The 22,394-nt window shown below is 37.0% G+C and overlaps 1 protein-coding gene across 3 annotated transcripts in view; it reads right to left on the bottom strand.

Annotated features, from left to right (window-relative positions):
* Positions 1–22,394, bottom strand: part of LOC104596404 (uncharacterized) — a 39,584-nt gene that overhangs the window by 10,214 nt on the left and 6,976 nt on the right. Inside the window, exons 2-7 of one of the 3 annotated variants that reach the window (XM_010257551.3) lie at positions 19,843–19,924; positions 14,636–14,739; positions 12,517–12,643; positions 12,226–12,320; positions 10,309–10,432; positions 3,138–3,218 (exon numbers count right to left, since the gene is read on the bottom strand). In XM_010257551.3, the coding sequence (XP_010255853.1) occupies positions 3,138–3,218; positions 10,309–10,432; positions 12,226–12,320; positions 12,517–12,643; positions 14,636–14,739; positions 19,843–19,924 (613 nt within the window). Of the gene's footprint in view, positions 1–3,137; positions 3,219–10,308; positions 10,433–12,225; positions 12,321–12,516; positions 12,644–14,635; positions 14,740–19,842; positions 19,925–22,394 lie in introns of those variants that run through there. The other 2 variants (XM_019197635.2, XM_088895292.1) reach the window with 2 other exon arrangements.

The raw sequence follows: 22,394 nt of genomic DNA on the forward strand, positions 1-22,394 counted from the left end.
TTTTATTGGTTAACGTTAAATTTGACTTCATATCATATATGCATCGTATTAAGGACCAGCATAAAATCCAAGGAAATGAGCAGACGCTCCCATTTATACTCATGGATACTAGGAAACAAGTGACAGTGGCATAGCACATTTAGAGCTTAAAAACTATGGTGTTTTAAAGTGAGTTCTCTTTCAGGAATAGTTAGGTTTCATTTTTTTTTTTTTTGGTGGGGGTGTTACATGTAGGTTGTTTCTTTGTAGAACAAGTTAATGTTGCTTCTAGAGTAACCAACAGCCTATGTGGGATACTTTCATTTCTTGTTGGACAAGTTAAGGGTTTCTTCCTTAGGGATTGTCATATTCAAATTCCTTTGCTTATAAGGGTTATTCTTATATTCTATATTGTATTTTAGCTACCATAAGAGTGTGTGCTAATATAAATCCTCCTTGATATCTAAGTATCTAAGTCCTTTTTCTTTATTTTTAAGGGGATAAATAACCATTTTTGGCATCTAAATTGTTCTAAAACTTTTTTTTCTTTTTCAAGTGAGTGTATCTCTTCTTCATTCTTCTTACTCTAATTATTATTTTTTTCAGTAAAAAGAAGTTTCTTCTTACTCTAATTATTCTTCTCTCTTTTTTCTTTTCCTTTTATGTATGTAGTTCAGCTTTTGCAGGCTTTCAGTCCCCTCTTCTGAAACCCTTTCAAAAGTTATCTTCTTAGGGGCCATTTGATAACAGTTGAAGATGCTGAAGTCTGAACTGAAAAGATTATTGCTTTTTTTTTAAGTGAATAAGTTATCAAGGAGATTATGGGCTCCTTACATGGCTGAAACTGAAGTTGGCTAGTTAACTGTACCCTTGAAAATTTTATTATTTAATTATTTTATCAACAAAAAAGATAAAACAATAAGTCTTTCAGTTCAGCTAATTAGCTGTTATCAAACGGCCCCTTAATTCTTATATTGTATCTTCATCCATCACTCATTAGATAAATCCTATTGATCATTCTAATGATCAAAAATTGCAAATAAAATTTTTGGGTTGCCATGGCTACCTATGAAAGCCATAATCAGAAGTCCAAATCTGAAGGGGAAGATGATATTTACACCTTTTCAAAAGGGTAAAGCAATTATCAACCTGGTGGATGAAGAGTTGGAGTTGGAAACCATAAATATTCAATCAGATTATGGTAGTATTTTAGTTTCAAGATGGTCCCCATTATCTAACACAAAGAAGCTGCTTGTGAAGGATGATGTGACCGATTGTGTTATTGGGCTTCCTTTCCATCTGCGGAAGCTTGAAGCTTTTTTTTCATCCTTTGCATCAATCTGTGGAGGCCAGCTGAATGAAGTTTTTACCTTCAACCTTCATTCAGTGGCTGTGACTCATTTCATTGGTTAAGAGGAATCAGAATCTGTTAGCAGCGATCTGAAGTCTGATACATTCAAGGGTGACTCATCCTTAGAGATGAAGTCAATCAAGCATCTTGATAATCAGTCAAAGGTGGCAGGTGTATTTCAAGAGAAATGTTTAGTTGTAGATGAAGAGCAGGTCCTAGAAGCAGAGGATACTATTGTCCAAGGGCAGTGTTTCAAGGAGGTTAGTTTTGTGGAATCACAGTTGGGATTGATTGAGATCCTTGAAGAGACAGTAAAAGAGGATGCCTTGGAAAGGGTCTCTCCTTCAGCATGCACCATTGAGAAGTCTGCTAATGAGATTTCAGATTCAGAGCTTGGAAAACAGGAAGGTGGTATTGAGATTACATAGGAAAGGAAGGTCTATTCTGAGGAGTCTGAGACTACTCAATTTCAAAAGGAGGCCACTTGTACTCGTGTAGTTGTGTTGGAAACAATATGGTAGCTTTAGAATTTGAAGGGAATGAGCTAAATAAGGAAAAGGAGCTGAAAAGGTCAAGGAATCTGAATTGGGGAAGTTTGGTCCGACGGACAAGTGTCCGTTGAGAAGTTGGGGGTGGATTTAGGGAGAAAAAGAATTTCAAATATGCTTAAAGAAACTAGAAAAAAAATGAAGGTGCTGCAATAAATGACAAAAAAACCCAAGAGGTCAAACAATAGTCAATTAGTTCATGTCGCCAAGGCCTTCCATCAGCTAAAGGAAGATCTCTTTGGAGTTGGGCCTTGCTGTAGGTATAAGAGTATTTAACTATCTATAAGAGAAGGAGATAAAAAGCAGGAACAGAATTGAGAGCCTTGATAGAAGTAGCAGTAGTGTGGATGCGGTGGAGAAGAGGCTGGGGAGAAGAAGTTGGAATCCACCTCTACTGTTCAAAAAAAGGTATGTTGACAAGAGATGAGGTGATGCAGGGGATGGAGTGTGAAGTGGAGAAAGAAAATTCAGAAGGGGAAGGGAAGGACGAGGAGGTGGTGATGGATCGAGTGAGAGAAGTAGAAAGCAATGTGGATTTGGAAAAGATAGTGGAAACCAGAGTCTAAGTAAGTGGTTGGTGAAAGATATTAGGATCATTGTTGTTTTGGGGATAGTAGGGGGGGGGGGGGGTCTGTTGGGTGCTGAAGTGTTTTGGAATGGACAGTGAATCCTGTGTATGCTTGTAAAAATGGGGAAGGAAAATCTGTATTATTAGGGGATGGAGAGCATTATTGGTGTGGGTTTTGGGTTTAAAATTTCTGTGCGTGATATCTTGTCACCTTTGTACTCTCTATCTCTTTAATAAATTTTTCTTTTTTATTTTTACCCAAAAAAATCTGTTATATATAATCAAGTGTCTTGGTCCATATCAACTTATCTACCTCCTCATCCCTTGGTTTCCCAGCCCCATCAAAGTTTTGTGTATTTTTTTATTTAAAAAAATAAAAAAAGCATCAAATATGGAGCTATTTAAACTCACCCCTACCAAGTCAGCTTCCTTTTATTGGGAAAGAATGGTTGTGGTGGGTTCAAGTACACAGAATGTTAATAAGGGAACAAGAATAAATAATGGATTTTGTTGAACAAATTTGTTCATGTCCATAAAAAGATTCCCCTTTTATTGATGATGAAACTCTAACAAAATTAAAATAATCTATTTAAGTCTCAAAATTAAATAAGAATCCACATATGCACATCTTTCCAAAGTAATCAATCAGAAATATATCAAAAACCTTAAAAAATTATAGGAAAAATAAAACCTTAATGGTGTTAAGGTCCATTATGTCAAAGTTTGCCTTCTTCTGGATAACCCTGCGCATGTATTGTATTGCTAATTTCACCTAGAATAAACCAAAGAGGAGAAAGGAGTCATCAATTTCATAAGAATAGTCCTAATATTGAAGTTAAAGGATAGTTTGAAAAATATATAGATTACAATAAGCTTAACCAGTTAATGGATAAAAAATCACAATTCTACACTAAAAAAAAGGATGAGAACAATCCTTCAAGGTTAGAAGAAATCAGAAACAGAAACCATCAGAAATGGGGATATGACTGTCCATTTCCTACAATCCTCTACATGGATATCCCACATACTATGCTTCTATATTATGAAAGCTAAAATGCCATTCCTCAAGACTAATGTCTTGCCAAATTTAATTAAGTTCTTACATATACAAATTTTTTTCTAGCATGATTTGTTGAACATATGATTCTACATATGTTATAAGTTTTTTTGTAATAAATAAAAAGAAAATTTATTGAAATAAAAAGAGAGATACAATAAGGTGACAAGGCATCACCTCAAGAGAAAACAAAAAATAGACCCAAGAACTACTATCCTTCTCCAAGGCCCAATGGAACCAGCTCCACCTGATACAACTAGTTCCCAAAAGATATTAAGCTATTGATCCATCCAAAACCTCCTGAAGATAATACCCTCCTCCCAAAAGACTATTGCACAACTATGAAACCCAATTATTCAGCACCTCCTGAATCTTTCCCAGAACCCTGTTTACTTCTCTTTGTGACTTTTTTTGTGTTCTTAACCTTCTTTGAGGGCCCAATTCCTAACAAACCCCCTCTTGATCTAGCAAAAAGTTGACACTTGGATAATTTGTTGATTTTTCTGGCTTCTGAATTGTCTTACCGCACTAGGGTCTAGGGATCTTCTTAGGAATCTGCAAATCCTTAGGATGTGTTTGGTTTGAGGGAAAATTTTAGAGTGATCAATGATTCTTTCTATGCCAAAACAGCATTCTCAGAAACCCAATCTGCTGCCACCTCACCATCCTCGTGGATATTAATCCAATATTTTCAGACAAACCCAACTAAATTTGATCTTCTTTCCTTGCAACACTGCATGTCACACCAGGATCCAAATTATCCTCATTCCTATCCATTAGAGGCATAGGAAATCTTTTTTCCAGTTCGTTAATTTTTTTCCTTGCAAATTGTTGGTAGAGTGGCCATAGGCCCTCATTTGTTCATCCTCAACATGTTGGACAATCCAGTGGCCATGTGGCAAGCCACATGTTGATGGAAAATAAGTTAATCTCTGTGCTACACTTTTGCACCCACAACAAAGTTTTTCCTCTTTAATTATATTATTATAATTATCTATTTTCTATAATATTCTTTTAGTTGTTCATTTTTATGAAAGTGTTTTTCCTTCATTTTTTTTATGCACAGAGAATCCATTATTTAGAATCTTTATTAGATCCTATTTCCAGCTCTTAATGGGTCAATGACAAGTCATTTGACTTGGTGTAGACTGGATGACCAAGTGGCAAAATCCTTGATCAGTGAGACACTTGTCTCAATCCGGAGGGGCTTGACTCAGTCAACCAAACAGTTGCACTTCAACGTTCCTATTAGCATTTATTGAACACAATAGGATGTTGTTATAAAAGGGCACTTAGATTGTTTTCGACGCACACCCGAAAGGAAGCTATCGAGGGAAGAGAATAGGGCCTCCCAGCTGGCCCAACTATTGAGGGAAGAGCATAGAGCCTCCCAGCTAGCCCAATTCGGATTAAGCAGTTCCAGGTTGCACTTTACTTCCATGGGCTAGTGTCTCGGATCTCCTTTGTTTCCTTTATTCTTGCAGATTGAAGATTGGAACAGATGACGAGCAGATCCAAATGGGTGATTCATCGGGTGGTTCATCACAAATTCCTCTCCAAGAAAAAACCAAACCCAGACTTGCTTACCTCGATCTCTGTTTTCACTACTATTTCCAGATCCAATGTTTTCCCAATGACATGGGTCTCATCGATGCAAACTTCATCTTCATCTCCATTCTCGTCATCCTCTGTAATTGGATTCATTCTATACTTCTTTCTTCTCTCATACCATTTTGCTCCCAACTCCCTGACAATGTTGTTCCCAGGCCCCTCTTCATCCTATAGGTCATCCACCTTTCTCTCCTTTGTTCTTGCTTTTTCGATATTCCCAACTCCTTCGATCTCCAGTGCCACCTTTGTAGATACTTCAGATATCCTCATGTCTGTTTCTCTATTCAAAATATCCACTGCAAAGTCCCCTTCTCTATTCAAACTCGACTCAATACATGCAGCTCCAAGAGTCCTCTGCTGACTTCAGTAACTCCCTCTCTACCGCATCGCAGGGATTACCCAATTTCTCTGTTTGTTTATCCATAATGGTTTTCCCGTCTCTTAAGTGCAACCCATCTCATTATCCATCAACCTGTTCAAGTCTTTCTTTTTGTCTAACCTTGTAACCATCCATTCCCAGATCTCCTCACTATTTCTTTACCTCTGAAACTTTCTCCTCTAGGAAATATTTTAAACACCACTCCTTTTCTACCCTTCAAGACACCAACAGTAATATTCCCCTCTGCCCTCTTAGCCTTCTGTTCGGATGCTGCTTCCACAAATCAACAATTTCAAAGCCACCATTTGAGACAATACCAGGCATCACCTTTTAGTCTTCTATTAAACTCCAACTTAGACTTCTTAGAAATCATCCCTTCACCACTTGAACGAGGCTGCTGATATGAGGGTTTCCCAATAGAATCAATTTTGTTTGGAGCAGGTTCAATTGAGGATGACAATAGATAATCATGATTGTCTACATGCCCCACATCCTGACTCACATGATTTTTTTAAGTGGGCCTGGTCCCATTTGTTTAAGTCAGCCTGTTGATGGTTTGTAACCAGCCCACAAAACCCAATTCAAGTCAAACCTTTATTTAACAAAATTGAACTGCTCTCTTGACAAACTCCATGTTCAAATTCCTTAAGCCTCACACCACCATTAAATGCATTGGGACACAAACGAATTCGCCAAAACCCCCATAGGACTTTCCAGATACCAACTGAGTGAAGCTTCAACTATTTCCAATAATGAGAATTTGGTGTTCTTCTGTCTCCTCCCCAACACAGAACTCTACTCTTTGCAGGTTAAAACCCTCTTCATTTGAATGCACGAATTCAAGCTTGCCATGTAATGCAGCCTTCTCTGCACCCATGGATTGAAGTGATTGATTGAAGTGTATCTTTTTGCCAAAGACGAAACAGCAACCCAAGATCCTAACAAACACACCATCTTCAGCCTGAACATCCCTAGCATTTGAAAACACACACTGCTTAGAAATCAAAAGTCCACCAGATTGAGAGTGAATCATTTCACATGCTAAATCCAAGGGCTCCTCCAGCAGATCAAGTAAAGCTGTGTAAGGGTGTTCATTCGGTCAATTTGGTTCAGTTGAACCATAAACCTAATCGATATTTCAGTTTAACTATTCTAATAATCTGAACCAAACCTAACCAAATTCAGTTCAGTTTAACCTAATCAATATTCCGGTTTAACCATTCAATTTGGTTTGGTTCGGTTTTTCAGTTTAGTTTAGGCCCATTAATATAAAGATTTCATGAAGGTTTTCAGTTTTCGGTCTAAAACAGAGAACCAGTGCCAATGTGGGGAGCTATGCTAGTAGGCAGCCTCTGTCTCCTTGCAATGGAAATTCAACAGTAGTTGCAGGCGGCGCATTTTAAGGAGCAAGCCTTCCTCTCTGCCAGGCAGCGGCCAAGAACTCTCCACATCCATCGATGACATGGCCTCCGATTCCGACAGCATGGTTATTTAAGCACTCCCTGTACCTGCTCATAATTCTCCAATTCGCAGACCATTTTAGCTCTAGACAAATTTCCAAGCAATTTGTAGGTTGCAGACAACAGACACTGATATCCCCATCTCTTCACCTTGCTTTTCGTGACAGTTTAAAGCCCAGTTCAGGTTATATGATTTCGGTTTTATGAAACTGCTATGCCAATAAACATAGTAAAACCCCTCCATCTAAGATCCAAACCTCCAAAACTCCCCCAATCTCTCCCTCACCTGTGCCAACCTGAAACCCCTCCATCCTTTGTAAAACCTCAAATTTCTTTGACAGAAGCAACAGCCATGGCCATCCTTTCATCATCTTCACCACCATTCCTCCCATGATTCAAACACAAAATTACCTTGAAAAATCCCCAAATTTTCAGTCAAAACCAAACCCCACTGAGTGTCTGATTGATGAAATCTTGAGAGAGAGAGAGAGAGAGAGAGGAATTATCTCAAACATAAGATGGGCGGTTTTCAGTGAAACAATCCATCTATTGGTTTCCTATGAACAATTAATATCTCTTCAGTGAAAAGTGAAAAAAGGTAAACCTGCAAAAAAGAAGCTTGGCGGTATTAAAAATTTATAAGAACACAATGGTCATTCAAATAATAAAAAAATATAAAAATATTATGAGCAAAGGTCATTCCATGACAGTAGTCATTCGATGGAAATTGTAAAATCATTATAAACAGAAATATCAGTTTATTTGGCTTTCAGTTTGGTTGAATTTTTTGCCAAATTGAACCAAAAAATCCATTACAAACAGAACTGAATTGACTTGTTCGGTTTGGTTTTTGGTTTGATAGCCAAATTTGAACACCCCTAAAGCTGCACCTATCAAAGGGAGTGGTTATTATGGAATTCTTCAGTTTGAAATGTCTGTAAATAGCCTTTCCTACCTCATGCCAATTCCCAACTTCTTGCTTAGCCAAAATGACAAGCTTGTCCTGCCATTTTTCCTTTCTCTGATTTACCACCAGCTTGCCCATACCATTAACAGTCACTATGTTCACCCTCCCCCCTGCCAAAGACATCTTACCAAAGGCATAGATTCTTTTTGTTGATAACCAAAGGGAGATCAGTCCCAAATCTTGCATTGCAAGAAATCAAGCAAAGCTTTCCATATCTTCCCATCTTGAGCCTTTTTCTCCTTCAAGGATAGACATTACTTGTTTACTCCCTTTCCCAAAAAATTCAAACACGCCAAGAATCTTCTGTTATTATTTCCTTCTTCTCAGCCAAATACCTTCTACTATGTTCTACTTTCGAACTCTTCCAAAGTAGATCTCTTCTGGTTGTAATGGCACCATAAATCCAGATTTTAAACCACCCAACCACTTCTTCACTAGAAACATCGAAGCCCTCTTCAGTTCTCTAATCTTTAAATGTTCAAACCCTTGAACTTTGTCTCCTCTAGAAAAAAAGTTTTTGCTTCAGTATCATATTGATTAGGGTGCAATTTGGGTCAGGCTGGGTTGAGAATTTGTTAAATTTTGGATGGGCCCACACCCTAACCCAAGCCTGAAGTAGTTGAAGTTCTTCAATTGGGGCACCTGACTTTCACCCCTATATGGGCTCCATACCATGTATGACAACAAATAAACTATGCAATGTGAAATATACAGGTATCATAGATTAACACCAATTGAAAAAGATAGAAAAGAATGGTAGAAATTTTCCTCAGATTCTTTACTGTTCAATACCAAGAAATCATTCAACCGAACAATCAGACCAAATAGTTCATGGGTCTCCACTCTCTAATAAGAGAGGCAGGTTGGATTAATCCAAGTTGTGCCACAACAACCAATCTACTGTTAACCCATGCAAACCCAGCCCATCCAGGAAATCACCAGGCAGAAAATCCAAAGCTAGGACCACCACTACAACATAAAATATTTAGGATGTGATGAAAACAAATCAATATTTTTCAGTTTCTCTTTGATATTGTGAATGAGGGATACCTAAATCACATTATGTACAAAAAGTTACTAGTAAACTAACATCTGTAAACTTATAAATAGCAGAAAATGTATATAATCTAATATATAATATTTTCTGTGCCTGCATTCAATTTATCATATAATATTTAAATGTATATAAAACAAATATACAACTGAATTTGGTTGAAATCATCCAAACATGGCAAAACAGTCCTGGAATTCAGCTTGGTCTGACCATATGCCTGAGTAGAGCAGACCCTTTGTCTGTTGCCACCCCTACTCTACAGTCTCTAATACCCGTCCCCAAAAGGTAGGGCTGCAAATAAGTCGGATCAGATCCAATTCGAATCCGAATTTGATCCAATAAGAGCTGGATTCAGACATCTCCCTTGATCCTAACAAATCAGATTGAATCCAAAAAATCAATCTTTTTAGTTAACAGATTGAATTCAAATATACCTCAATCTGATATGTCATGACCCAATCCAATCCATTAGTTATGAAAAAATATATAATATATGTATATATTATAATTATATACTATATATTATAATGTATTATTTACATTATATCATCAACTTTTTTTACTACAATCCAAATCGAATTGGATTCAAATTGGATTATCCAATAAGATATTCGAATTTGAATCATAATTTTGGAAATCCAACAGATTCTTATCAAATTCAGGTCTGTCAGATTTCTTATCGAATCAGATCGGATATACACTTTAGTACTTTACCGAATCCAATCTGATCCGTTTGCAGCCCTACTAAAAGGAATTCCTAACCCCTACCAAAAAACTTGTAATGCCCAGATATGGATACCAACAAGTACAGGAAAAGGGGGATACAACTCTATTTCCTAAATTCTTGAACACCGATACATGCATGCTTCCATATCAATGTGTATGGAAAGTAAATAGGATTTAATGTTTACTTTATTAATTACACCCTTTTTGATTGAGAAGAAAATGTTAGGAAAAGAAAATCTAAAAAAAAGTGACTTTCCTCAGTGTGGCTAACAAGAGAAACCAAAACAGAAAGAAAAGTTGAGACAAAATATGAAGGTGAATTTTCTCTTTGGTTTATTTTATTTTCTCTCCTTAAAGGTAGAGGAAGCAGAAGAAAACAGTGGGTGAGAGGAGGAAAAACTAATCTTACTCTCTCCTGAAAGAATCGTTGTTTTCATTTTTTTTTCTTTCTTTTCAATTTTCTTTTCTTTACTCTCATTATCTACCTAGTCAGACACCATTGAAGGAAAATATAAGAACAAAAATATTTTCACAAAGAAAACAAATGAAGCTGCTGACATAAAACCATATCAACAATCTAAAAGTTTCTTTACGATACATCTACTTACAGTGAACTTGGGTAGACGGAATTTGTAAGTTTCCACAAGTTCTAGCATGAGGTCAACCAAATCGGAAAATGGGCTGTCAAGGACCATTCCTGCAATGGATGGATCCTCAGCTCCATACATTAAACTGCAAGTGACAAAATATAATGTTTATAGTAGAAAGACGTAGCAGAAACGCCCATAATTTAATTGGTGAACATAAAGAAATGGTGAAACAGGATGCATGTAGCCAACTCATAGTTGGGACAAGTCTTAGAAGATGATGAAATAGATGTGATAGACATGCACACATACACACGTATAAATGTGGAGAGAGAGAGAGAAAGAAAGAGAATAAAGAACCAAAATTTGTACATGTGTAGAGTTAAATACAGAATCTTAAGAGACAAACCTTGGTACAGAAGTACCATATTGTGGGATCATTAAATATAATTAAAACAAATAGATTTGGATATAAATAAAAATAAAGAAACATCAGCAAGAAGAAATCAAAAACTAACATAAATATCTTAAGCGGTTACTTGCTAATCATGCATCTAGTTATACATGAAAACTTCTACCCTTTCTTCCTCCATCCATGCATGCAAGAAGCATTTTCTCTAAGATTATTTGGTGAACAAAAAAAAAAAAAAAAAAAAAACTCATTTCCTCAAGTTGAGCTTGCATTTTTTGAGCAACACATCACATCATCTGTTTAATAATGTCTATTTTATAATTATAAAATCGAAATTATTAAACTAGAATATTCATTTTGTGTGTTTATATACTAGTTTCTTTTTATTACTATTTTATAATTATAAAATAGAAATTATTAAACTAAAATATTCATTTTGTGTGTTTATATACTAGTTTCTTTTTATTATTTTCTTATTTCTTAGGGTTTAATGAACACCCATGTTGCTAAATGAACCCTCAAAAACCTCAAAACCCAAACCAATACGGAAGAACTTAAATTTTTATCTAATCAACATATTTTTCTTCTTTTCCTATAACAAAAATAGGGGTTCAGCCCCTGAATTTTCTTTCCTTTCTTTTCCTTCATCTCATGAATATGTTGACTTTCTATACTTTAACATGAAGTCTATACTTATGAAATTTATGGATAATTATTAAGGAAATATGGTTGCGAGTAGCTACAGAACCTAGGGAACTAGCATAGGTTATATGATTTTTACTTTAAAAAAAAAATCCATTAGGCAACAAGGCGCCCCCCCTGTCGCCTAACCTCACCTTAGCGCCCTGAAAACTATAAGCTGAGATAATGGATACTAAATATAAAGGTATCTCTTTCAAAAAACACAAAGAAACAAAAGAAGAAAGAAAGAAAGACTCAATAGGAACAACAGATGCTGATGGTGAAGATCAACTTAGGGCTTCTCTGCTCTCTTAAGAGGGGGTGAGGAGACAAGCTACTTGTTATGGAAAACTTGGAAGGGTCAGTTCCCAGTTGGAGTATTTTGTCCTGGTGACAATGGCAGGCTGCAGATGCACCATATCCATATGCATTGCCTTTTGGCATCCCTCAATTTGAATTTGATCAAAATTCAATGAGGTTGGTTTTGGACACTGACCTCCATATAACCTTCAAAGACTAAGTGACTAACATCTTGGCCAACTCATATAACTCAGAGAATGCCACACAAGTGTACCAACTCATCTAAGTAGAGTAGAACCCATCCCAGTCAAATTGATTTGCTACTCCAAAAATAAAATGTCTTGCAAAAATTGGTCAAAGGATCTGTTTAATTGACATACAAAATCACAATTGGAACCTTAAAGATTGTAGAAGAAACTTCTGGCTAAACCATCCTTTAAAGGACCACTATAACAGCATTTCTTTCAACACATGTGAACAATGTCCATACTACATTATAGAATCCTTGTATGCAAGAACAATAAATGGCATGGCAAAAAATAAACCTGGTTACAGCACCCATTGAACGACCCCACAGACCAATGCAAGACACATTGCCATTTGAACGTAAATAATTGACCACAGCCTTCAGATCATCCTTCTGGAAAATTCCCAAACCATGTTAGATTCCATAAAAGATGGGAAGAAAAAAGGTGATAAATTGGCTATTTGTAGTACAGAAAAACAATGATATGGTGCTTGGGAAAAATCAATAGAACATTACATGTTTGAAATGATGAAACATAAATTTTCAAATCATCTCTGAAAGAAGGAATAGCCCTCTAATAGGCACTTACTTCATTCCATCCCAGAGTGACATGTTCCCCTTCTGAGAGTCCAGATCCTGAAAAGTCAAGTGTAAAAACTGTGATATATGATGGAAGCAAAATTATAGCAGCTTCACTGGCATCTGCTCTGCAACCACTGGGGAAATCAAGATATATTGATGTTAGTTAACAAACTTAGAAACACAAGAGGCTTACATCAATTTAGTTGAAGTTGTCTTAGGATCCACAAGGGATGCGAAAAAAAGAAAATTAGTTCCAGTGATCATTAAAGAATATATGGCTTTCAATTAGTGAGGGCCATTAAATTGCAAATACAAAAAAATCCTCAGGTCTAATGAAAAGATGAGCTAAGAATCATTATAAGTAGTGGAAATTACAAGATAATCCTCACAATCCAAAGGCTTAATGTGGTACATGGGAAACTAAAATGAGTTTAATATAGCACAAACCTTCTCATGCTATTTAATTATTACAACCAAAGCTTGACTGACTAGACCGAGTAAATGACTTAGTCCTATTAAGGAAAAAATTAAGCAAAAGAACAAAATACAACACTCGTTCACTTCAAGTATATGACTTGACTGAGTTGACTCATATCAACAAGCATTTCCAACAAAGGAAGAAGATGAACAATCAGCCTTCAATTAGATTTACAATTGGATGTAGGTGGAACAAATAGATATGTTGGACCTGCTGAAGTGGACACATTAAAATTAGGCCTGATAGGCCTATATCACCTCCTCATGTCCACTAGAAATATCATCTGTACCAAGTTGGATGATTTTGGGATTCAGAAAGGCCCCGAGGTAACTTGCACCTCTAACAGAAATAGATCTTCCTGGTCCATTACAACTAAGAGACTCTGTCAACCAAAGTATTTCCTACACATTCTTAATCACATGCTGGATTAAGTAATTACAATCATTCATACAAGTTGATGAATACAAAAGAAGTATGCCAGCCCAATGCACAGAAAAGATCTCAAGCCAAGGTATGAGCACCATTGAATCATGAAAGCAAGCATATGATGTTTTCAAGTGTTATCTAGATTGAACCCATTGGTTTAACTCAGTTTATCTACACTTTGTAGGAGCAAAAGAAGAAAAGCCAGTTCTGATAGCCCAAGATCGGAATCCAAAGCAAACAAAAAAAACAAATGTTCAGTTCTATTAGCCCAAGATATATCAGGAAAGCATTCAAACATGTGTAGCTTCAGATCCTATCCTTTCTTCTTTTACAGTCTCCTGCAAACTGCAAAGTATTGAACTGTCCCTTGACAAAAGGAGACATGAAATATTCACCAGTGGCCAATATATGGGCAAATAATGTGAAGGTGTATATGAGCAGCTATTTTGTGGGGCATATGAGAAGAGAGATTTTGAAGGTTTCATGATTAGAAGCATGAGGTCAGAACCATCATCGATTTGGTGCCAGTCAGGGTAAGCACATTGGATCATGAAGAGGAGGATTATGAACACAATTCTTGGAGGGTGGAAGACCATAGTTTTACTATGCAAAGATAGGCATGACAATAAATATCAGTCACCACCAGCACAGGACAAGAGCAAACTCTTTTTTAACTACTAATTCCAGCCTCTCGCGTGCTGGAGAAGCCTTCAGGGGACAAACAAGGCAGTTTCATGGCATTTATTCTGGACCCATCGAAGAGAAACACCGTCAGAGATCATTTTTGCACTTACAGAATTTGAGAGTGGGTTTGTCCTTCAAAATAGAGGGAACTCAAGTGGTTATTGGATGAATGCAATCACGCCAAGTTGGTAGCGTAAACATCACATCACGAAGGCAAGATCAATGAAATCTGGGATGAATGGATTGTTCAGAGTTCCTAGTTAAGCAGATTCCTATCAGATAGTCTATCTAGAAGACAAATTGAGAAACCATTATTGAGGGTTAGATGTTTTATGAAATGCTCTTTAGCAATACCAGATGTTATTTGACACGTCTGGGTTCCACTATTTGGCGGAAAATGTTATATGACAAGTGCACAGTTTGAGTTTCTTACATGTATGTGATGACTGGAATAGCACCATGTAGAAAAAGAGAGAGTAAACAAGGAAACATCTAGAGAACACTTGCACGAAAGACCCTAAAACTTATTTTTACTGACCTGTTTCCATGGCAGTATATCACACATGGAAGTGCCTTTCCTTCAGGAATAACAACAGGCATGTAATGGCTACACTGAAGTACATTTCCCCGACTGTTAGTAACCTGCAGCATTTTTAAATCCATCTAACATGAGCTGGCTTTTACTAGAATCTTTCAAGTCTATACCCAAAATAAAACAAAATATGATAAAACAAAATCAATATTTGAGTAAGATATGGATTGGTGTGTAGAGTAAGATTCCAGAAGTGTTCTTGATATATTCACTATGATAAGCAACCATATATTACAGCCTTCATATCTCAAAACAAAATAGCACCTCTGGTAATGAAGAATGCAGCATATTTTGGGCAAACGAAATCTAACTATCATTGTATATTAAGAGGGTTTGAACATGCCATAGGATTCTGAGGAGTGAGACCAAACCGGTTCTTGCTCTTAATTGGACCGTACTGATCTTTTTTTCATCTATTTACCTATTTAGCCTTCCTGTCAGTTCCCTTGTCCCTGAGCATAAAAGGTAAAAATGTGCTTCCACACCCACCAACTAAAAAACCCATGAACATAAGATGTTCTTAAGAAAAGCCTAAGGAATAGCCAATCATCAACACTTGCCAGCAGTCAGCCAGTTAACATGGACAATCTATTCTCGAAAATTGGCCTCCTCTTAGAAGCCTAAGTGGATCCAGAATGTCCTGGCAAACCTGGGAATGCTACCTCTAGAGTGCAGAAACCCCAAAGACAAATATAAGGTTTCCTTTGGAGTTCGATTGGTTCTGTTTGCACAAAATTCCTTTATTCAATCTTTTAGTCTCTCCTTTATACAACTTGTACATTTCTCATTGTTTTTGTTTTCATAATCCCTCCATTCCACAAAAACGGTCCACTACAAAACAATACATATTTCAAGGAAACATTATCAATGCTTAATCTTTCCACTTTTTCAAATTATTTACTTGCCTTCATCTTTGCCATCATGGAAAAACCCAAAGTGGACAAACATGGACGGTAAACAAATCTCATGCATTAAAAATTTATACTCAGACCAGAACAGATTGTCAGACTAGTCAAACTACGAACCTGCAGCAAAAACTGTTTTTTTGTTGCCTGAATCTTAGAAATGTTGATTTGGTCATAAAACATACCACAAATACAAGTGTTAATGAGTGTTATAATCCCTAATGTTTATTGTTTTATGTTTATTGTCATGTAAATAGTTGTATAAGATAATCTAGAACCATTTTATATTTATCTATTTTTTACTTTTTCATATTTTTATTTAAGTCAAACTGGATGGTTGAACCATTTGACCTATGATCCAGTGACCAAAAATCATAACCTCCCCAATTAACCCTTCAGTAGGTAAGCTTTTACCATCAAAGATCAGATCATTTGTCTCCTTCCAAATAAACCAGAAAAGGGTGTAGGGTAGGGGTGATCATGTTCTAGGCTCAGGCCAGGCTTATCACCTGTGATAACGGCTATAGCCCAGGCCTGGGCCTGGTCTAACCTGGGTTGTGGGCCTGAAACATAAGCTAGGGCCCGGGCTACATGGGCCTGGGCCTGGTTCCACACTAATGACTTTTATGCCTAAAATATTGATATTATATATATAAAATACAAAATACAATATATATATATATATAATATACAAATGTGTGCAGGCCGGGCCTGGACACAACCTAGGTCCAAGCCCAGAATTTCTGGGCTGGGCTGAAAATGATCACCCTCATGCAGGATAGAAGGTTCCATAGGATTGTGCATTTACTGCCCTTATTGACCATGAATAATGTGCATGAGAATATCCTTGGACATTACCCAATTGCCATATGAACAGCAGGACAAAATGGAACCAAATGATTATAGTGAACTTGCGATTAGTAGCAAGCAGGGAACAGTTTCATCCACTATACCACATAGGCTGCAGCAATTATCAAGTTTGTCGTATGAGTTGAGTTCTAAAATATTTTTCTATGGTCATATTTTGTTTGTAGAGTATGCCGATCAGAAAAGAAATGTTTGTAGAGTCCCAATTTTTTTTTTTTGATAAATGAGAGTAATTTTATTGAAATAAATATCAGAAATACAAGCAGCCTAGGAAGAAGCACGAGATGTTACCTCCCCCAAGGACTGAACCATAAACACTAAACATGCCCAAACCTTAGATACAAATTACAAAGTAGCCCAAAACAGATCACCCCTTGACACCCCTTGCTTGGCCATCTCGCCGGCTTGTCCGTCTATCCAGCTATTGTAACCTCTTAGGTGAATTAATGAAATTGTTATTGATCAAAAAATAAATAAAAGAATCGGCCATTACATTTTCTGATCTGCTAACCCACTGGAACCTAACAGTCATATTTCTTCATCCATTTAACTTTCTTTAACAGATCCCTGTAGCCTCAACAAACTGTATCTGGGCTATTCAGCCAGCCCACTACTACCTCGGAATCTCCTTCTACTAACAAATTGTTCACTCCTAATTGACTAGCCATTTGTATACCTTGTACTGCTGCTAGTAGCTCTGCCCTTACAGAATCACCTTCACCCACTGGTCCTGAGAAAAGAGACAACATATTGCTGTCTTTATCTCTCAGAATCCCTCCAATTCCGGATGGCCCTGGGGTACCTTGGCAGCTGCCATCAAAGTTCAATTTTACCACTCCATCCAGTGGGGTTTCCATTCAACCTGTAATTTGTTCTTAGTGGAGACTGTAGAAGCCACTGTTTCCCAATTTCTCCTTAAGTCATCAAAGGAGAAATCTGCCAACAATTGTGAAGATTTCAGCCATGAAATTGTCTTTGTCAATATACATTCCTTGACTTCAGCAAGACTCCTTTCCTTTTCTTGAAATATTCTAGCATTTCTCTCCTCCCATAAAATCCACAAGGTGGCAGCTCTGATACATTTCCACATTATCTTCCCCCTTTCGTCAATCGTCCAAGAGCAACTGGAGTGAAGAGCAGCTTTACTTCAGAGGGCAAGTTCCACCTGCACCCAAATAAAGAAACAACCCGGTCCCAATTGTTTTATGCATTTCCAATTTTTACTTAGATATATTAAGAACCAATGCAAATATGAGTCCAATTAGGAATAAACCAGTTCTTACAAAGTTTATATTGTGCCTAGATCAAATTCAAGTAAATTTTTTGTTCTTTATAATTTCTGTGTTGGGCAAAAAACAGAACTTATGTCTAGGACCCATAGAACCAGTCATTGAAATCTGATAGTCAATAAATATGGACCTAAACCTATGATAGAGAACACAATTGATGAATAAAGTTGTATTGAAATTTCACTCTTACGTTGTTTGCTTCCATGCTTTCACTTAATGATAGACTCCATATATGTGTCATTAGTGAGACCCAATCCTAGCTCAGAAAGAAAAGGGAAACTCCTCAACCTTTTTTTCCATGGTTTTAATCGTCTCAATCTCCTAGTTGTTTTCCTCTTATAATTCCTCAAAAATTTTTTGAGAAAAAGGTTAACTTGACTAAGAAGGAAAAAGAGAGTACATGAGATGATGTACAATCAATCTACACACAGGTTACAAAGGTATGTTTCTATCACTGTACAAAAATCCCTGTGTGTACCAGATTTAGCCAAACTATCAGCTACAGAATTTAATTCCCTAGGAATCCAGCAAACGTTTACAGACAAGGAATTTAACAGATCTCTAGCCTCATTTAAGTAGTGGGCTAGTCTCCAAGGTCCTCCTTTCCTTCTCCCCCAACCACTTTATCCTGTTGCTGGAATCTCCTTTGATTGTTAGATCAATCATGCCTAGAGCCCTCGTGATACAGAGTCCTATTAAAGCAGCTAAAATTTCTGCAGTTGTGGAGTCTGCAACCCCAATTGGTCCGCTAAAAGCCCACATAGGGTGGCCATCCCTTCTCTTAAGCACACCACCAACACCAATTCCTGCTGTACCCGGGTTTCCAGTTGCACTTCCATCAAAGTATAAAGTCACTTCCTTCTCCTCTCCTTGATGGGGGAGGCTCTTCCCTCTTGCAGGACTGGGAGAGGAGAATCAAAATTCCACCACATCCTTATATATTAACTTTGTTATTGTGGATTTCCTAATCCTCTCTTCTCTTGCCCAATTCAAATGGCCCTGGTTTTAGCTTTATTTTAGTTATGTAACCACCACCACCACCAACCCTCCCCCCTCCATGACCAAGGCCCCAAAGAGAAGGGACTAAAAAAGTGCACTACTGCTCTATTTTTCCAGCCTCACCCTAGTTCTTTTTTTTTTTTTTGATGAATACCCCACCCTAGTTCTTCTCAATTGAGAATTTTTAACTTTTTAAGTCCAGTGGCATCCTAGAGGGTGGACCTTGGCACAACAGTTGGGTTGCTCCAATTGCGACCTGAGTGACCAGGGTTAAAATCTTGGACACAGCCTCCCTGTATGTGCAGGGGTAAGGCTGTGTACATTTGTCCCTCCCCAGACCCCGCATTGGCAGGAGCCTTGTGCACTGGGCTGCCCTTTTATGTCCAGTGGCATCCTAATTGTTGTACTTAAGCCCCATGAAATATTAAATATCATCCAGAAAACCCATCAAGTGGAAAATTTTATAGTGAATTGTTTGGCATTAATTATTAAAAAGTAATTAGAGCCTTAACCCCAAAAAACTGGTCCTATCCAATCTGATTTTGGAACTTATAGTTTACCCAGCCAGCCTCCATGAATGCCATATCCAACGGAATTCTCACCTCATACTCAATGAAGCATCAGAAAAGGCATTAGAAGTCCATGCCTTCATGAAGAGCAATGGTCTAAGCATATTGACAAATATATTTTAAGTCTGTGATTCAAAGTATATTTTGAAAAGGCTCAAAGTAAAAAATAAAAAATAAAAATACAAAAGTAGATTTTGAAAAGGCTCAAGTCTATCTCATGAACAAAAGAATTTGATTGGTGACCAACACTGAGAGCTGACCATGTCAAGAAAGAACTTTGACTTCAGAATATACTTTAATGCCTTAATATAACAATGATTAAAACCAAGTTATGAGAGAAGTACCTTTAAAAGAGAGAGAAAGAAAGAGAGAGTTATGAGAGATGAAAATTTAACAATATATATAACAAAAAAGAGAAGGCAAGGAGATTCTTAAGTACTCCTTAGAGAAAATAGGGAAAAACTTATATTTTAAGAAAGTGAAGTGAACATTTACCACTCTTAACAAGATAAATTAATATTTACCTGTAGGTCTTTTCTATGAAACCTTTGTCCTCTTAAAGTAAATTCTTGATCCACTAAGTCATTTTGTGGATTATAATCAGCTCTGCAGCCCAAAGAACATTATGTTTATGTCACTAAAAATGGATTGAAGAGTTAAGATGCTGAGAGGAAAATCTGCTGAAAAGCATATGAGTAACAAAAATATAAAATTTGAACCATTTGCAATCTTAATGTCCAAAAGATTTTAATCATGTCTACAGTAGAAATGTATCAAGTAGAAATAAGAAAGGTTAAAAAAAAGTAGTTCCCAAGTCAGAAAAATAAAGTTAACTAGGTAACCTCCCCAGTAGGCAGGGAATAATATACTGATAAGATGGAATGTATGGTGCAGTTATGTACCCAGAGATAGTGGGGGAAAAGCTCTTAAACCAGATCTTTTTGTAGATGTTTTTTTATGAATGATTAGGAAATTTTATTAAAGAGATAAAAAGGGGAAGTACAATCAGCCTTGGAGGAGGCACAAGATGCTACCTCCTCAAAGATATGAGTACAGAATCTACAGACCCAAGCACTGTGAAATTATAAATTAGCCCAATACAAAGATACCCAAGAAACCCCTTGCTTAGCCAAAGAGTCTGACAAAGGCATGAAATCTTTTTGTAGATGTTAAACCAGGTTTTATAGAATCCATTCTGATAGGTATTTGTTTCTTGGTCCTATAATAAGAAAGCAAAAAACTCCATATCCAACTCTACTCGAAGTTGGATCTGTGGTTTTATCTGTGGCATAATTAGTAACGCTTGCTTTTATGGCAATGAGAGAGATTATTTAGCATCATAATTAATGAAGGCTAAGCTTCATAAGGATTTCAGCATCGAAAGGTACTACAGGACATCCATGCTGTTCATACAACCAAGTCCAAATGTTGAGCCCAGAAATAAGGCTAATCTCAGCCAGACCTGTTGTTTGCTTAGTTGGTTTGCCTGTAAAGAGCAAGCTGCTATAACAGCATTTAGAGATTATTGAGTAATATAGTTGATGCTCATATGATTAAGTCCAAGGAGAATTATTTTGAGAGATAAATACCATCAAAGCAGCCAATTCTGGAGATATTTTCTTTATTTGATTATTTAGAAAAGATATTCCATGAGATATTATTATGTTTCTTTATTTATATAATTTCCTTTTATTCTCTTTCTGTACAAGAAAGTTTTCCATTGGTTTTATATAAGCAACTTAAATGTGTTGTTTAAATGCTCTATATATATATATTAATAGATATGCAAGGCCCTAGCTCACGATAAAAGGAAGCCCAGTACTGTTCACCATCCCATCAAATCCCCTACACAAAATGTAGAAAATAATACCCTCAAGTTGGTAAAGAAGTATGGGCTTGAAAGCTCATTTCTTGGCACACCCTCTCTTTCAAGGTTATCTGTTATAGAAATATTGGCTAGTCTAGGAAACTAAAGGAGGATTCTTTCTTGATGCCAAAGGTCTCAACTATCTAATCCAATTGCAGTCTACATGGCCATCCAGATCTGGCTTTGTCCCTCATCCCTCCTATCACAACCTATGATCTCCACCCCCCCCCCCACCCAAATAATCATCATGCTTTGCCATCCAATGGTTATTGATAACCTGAGGTTCTGTATACAAGTCGTTGTGGCTTCCCTAGGCAATGCATCAAATGGTCAGTGACCATGCACTAAACAGGCAACCACTAATAAAAAGGCATGTTATAAAATAAAGAGGTGACCTCATGTACATGTTAATAAAGGTTGCAAATTTGCTAGAATAATTAAGCATTATTCCTGAGTAACCCTCCAATTCCACAGATTTCTCTTTACTTTAGACTGGGAGGAAGGGTGGTGGAGCCTAGTGGTTAGGGCCTTGCCTAGAACTACTTTGGATCACTGTCCTATCAGCGTCTCTGAACAAAGAGTGGGAGGAGGCCCTACCCTTTTAGGTTTGAGAGCATGTGGCTGCTACATCTGGATTTCAAATTAAAAGTGAAAGAATGGTGGGAAGAAGACCAAGTGGAGTTTAGATGGAAGGGTTTTAGATTTTACAAAAAACTACAAAGGTTGAAGGGCAGGATTAAAGAGTGGAATAAGGAAGTATTTGGGTCATTGGAGGAAAGAAAGACGCGCATCTCACATAGAATAGGGGAATTAGATGAGCTGGAAGGGGAAAGGACAATAAAAGAGGAAGAGAAATCTGAGAGATGGAGACTAAAGCATGAGCTGGAAGAGATTTTGAGGAAAGAAGAGATTTGTTGGAGACAGAAAACTAGATGTTGGTGGTTAAAGGAATGTGATGGCAATACAAGTTTTTTCCACTTAGTAGAAAATGTGAGAAAAAGAAGAAATTCTATTGTTCAGCTAGTGTGGAATGGGCAAACTCTAACTAGGGAGGAGGATATAGCACAGGCTTTTATGGATCACTTTTAAAGGCATTTTTACTAGTCAGGGAGTTTCCAAAGAGCCACTAGAAAATTTTGACTGGAAAAGAGGTCCTAGGGTGTTGATGGAATCCCTAGAAAAGGTTTTTGAAGTCCAAGAAATAAAGGA

Source organism: Nelumbo nucifera, chromosome 1 (genome assembly GCF_055504915.1).
Source record: "Nelumbo nucifera cultivar China Antique chromosome 1, China Antique-T2T, whole genome shotgun sequence".
NCBI lineage: Eukaryota > Viridiplantae > Streptophyta > Magnoliopsida > Proteales > Nelumbonaceae > Nelumbo > Nelumbo nucifera.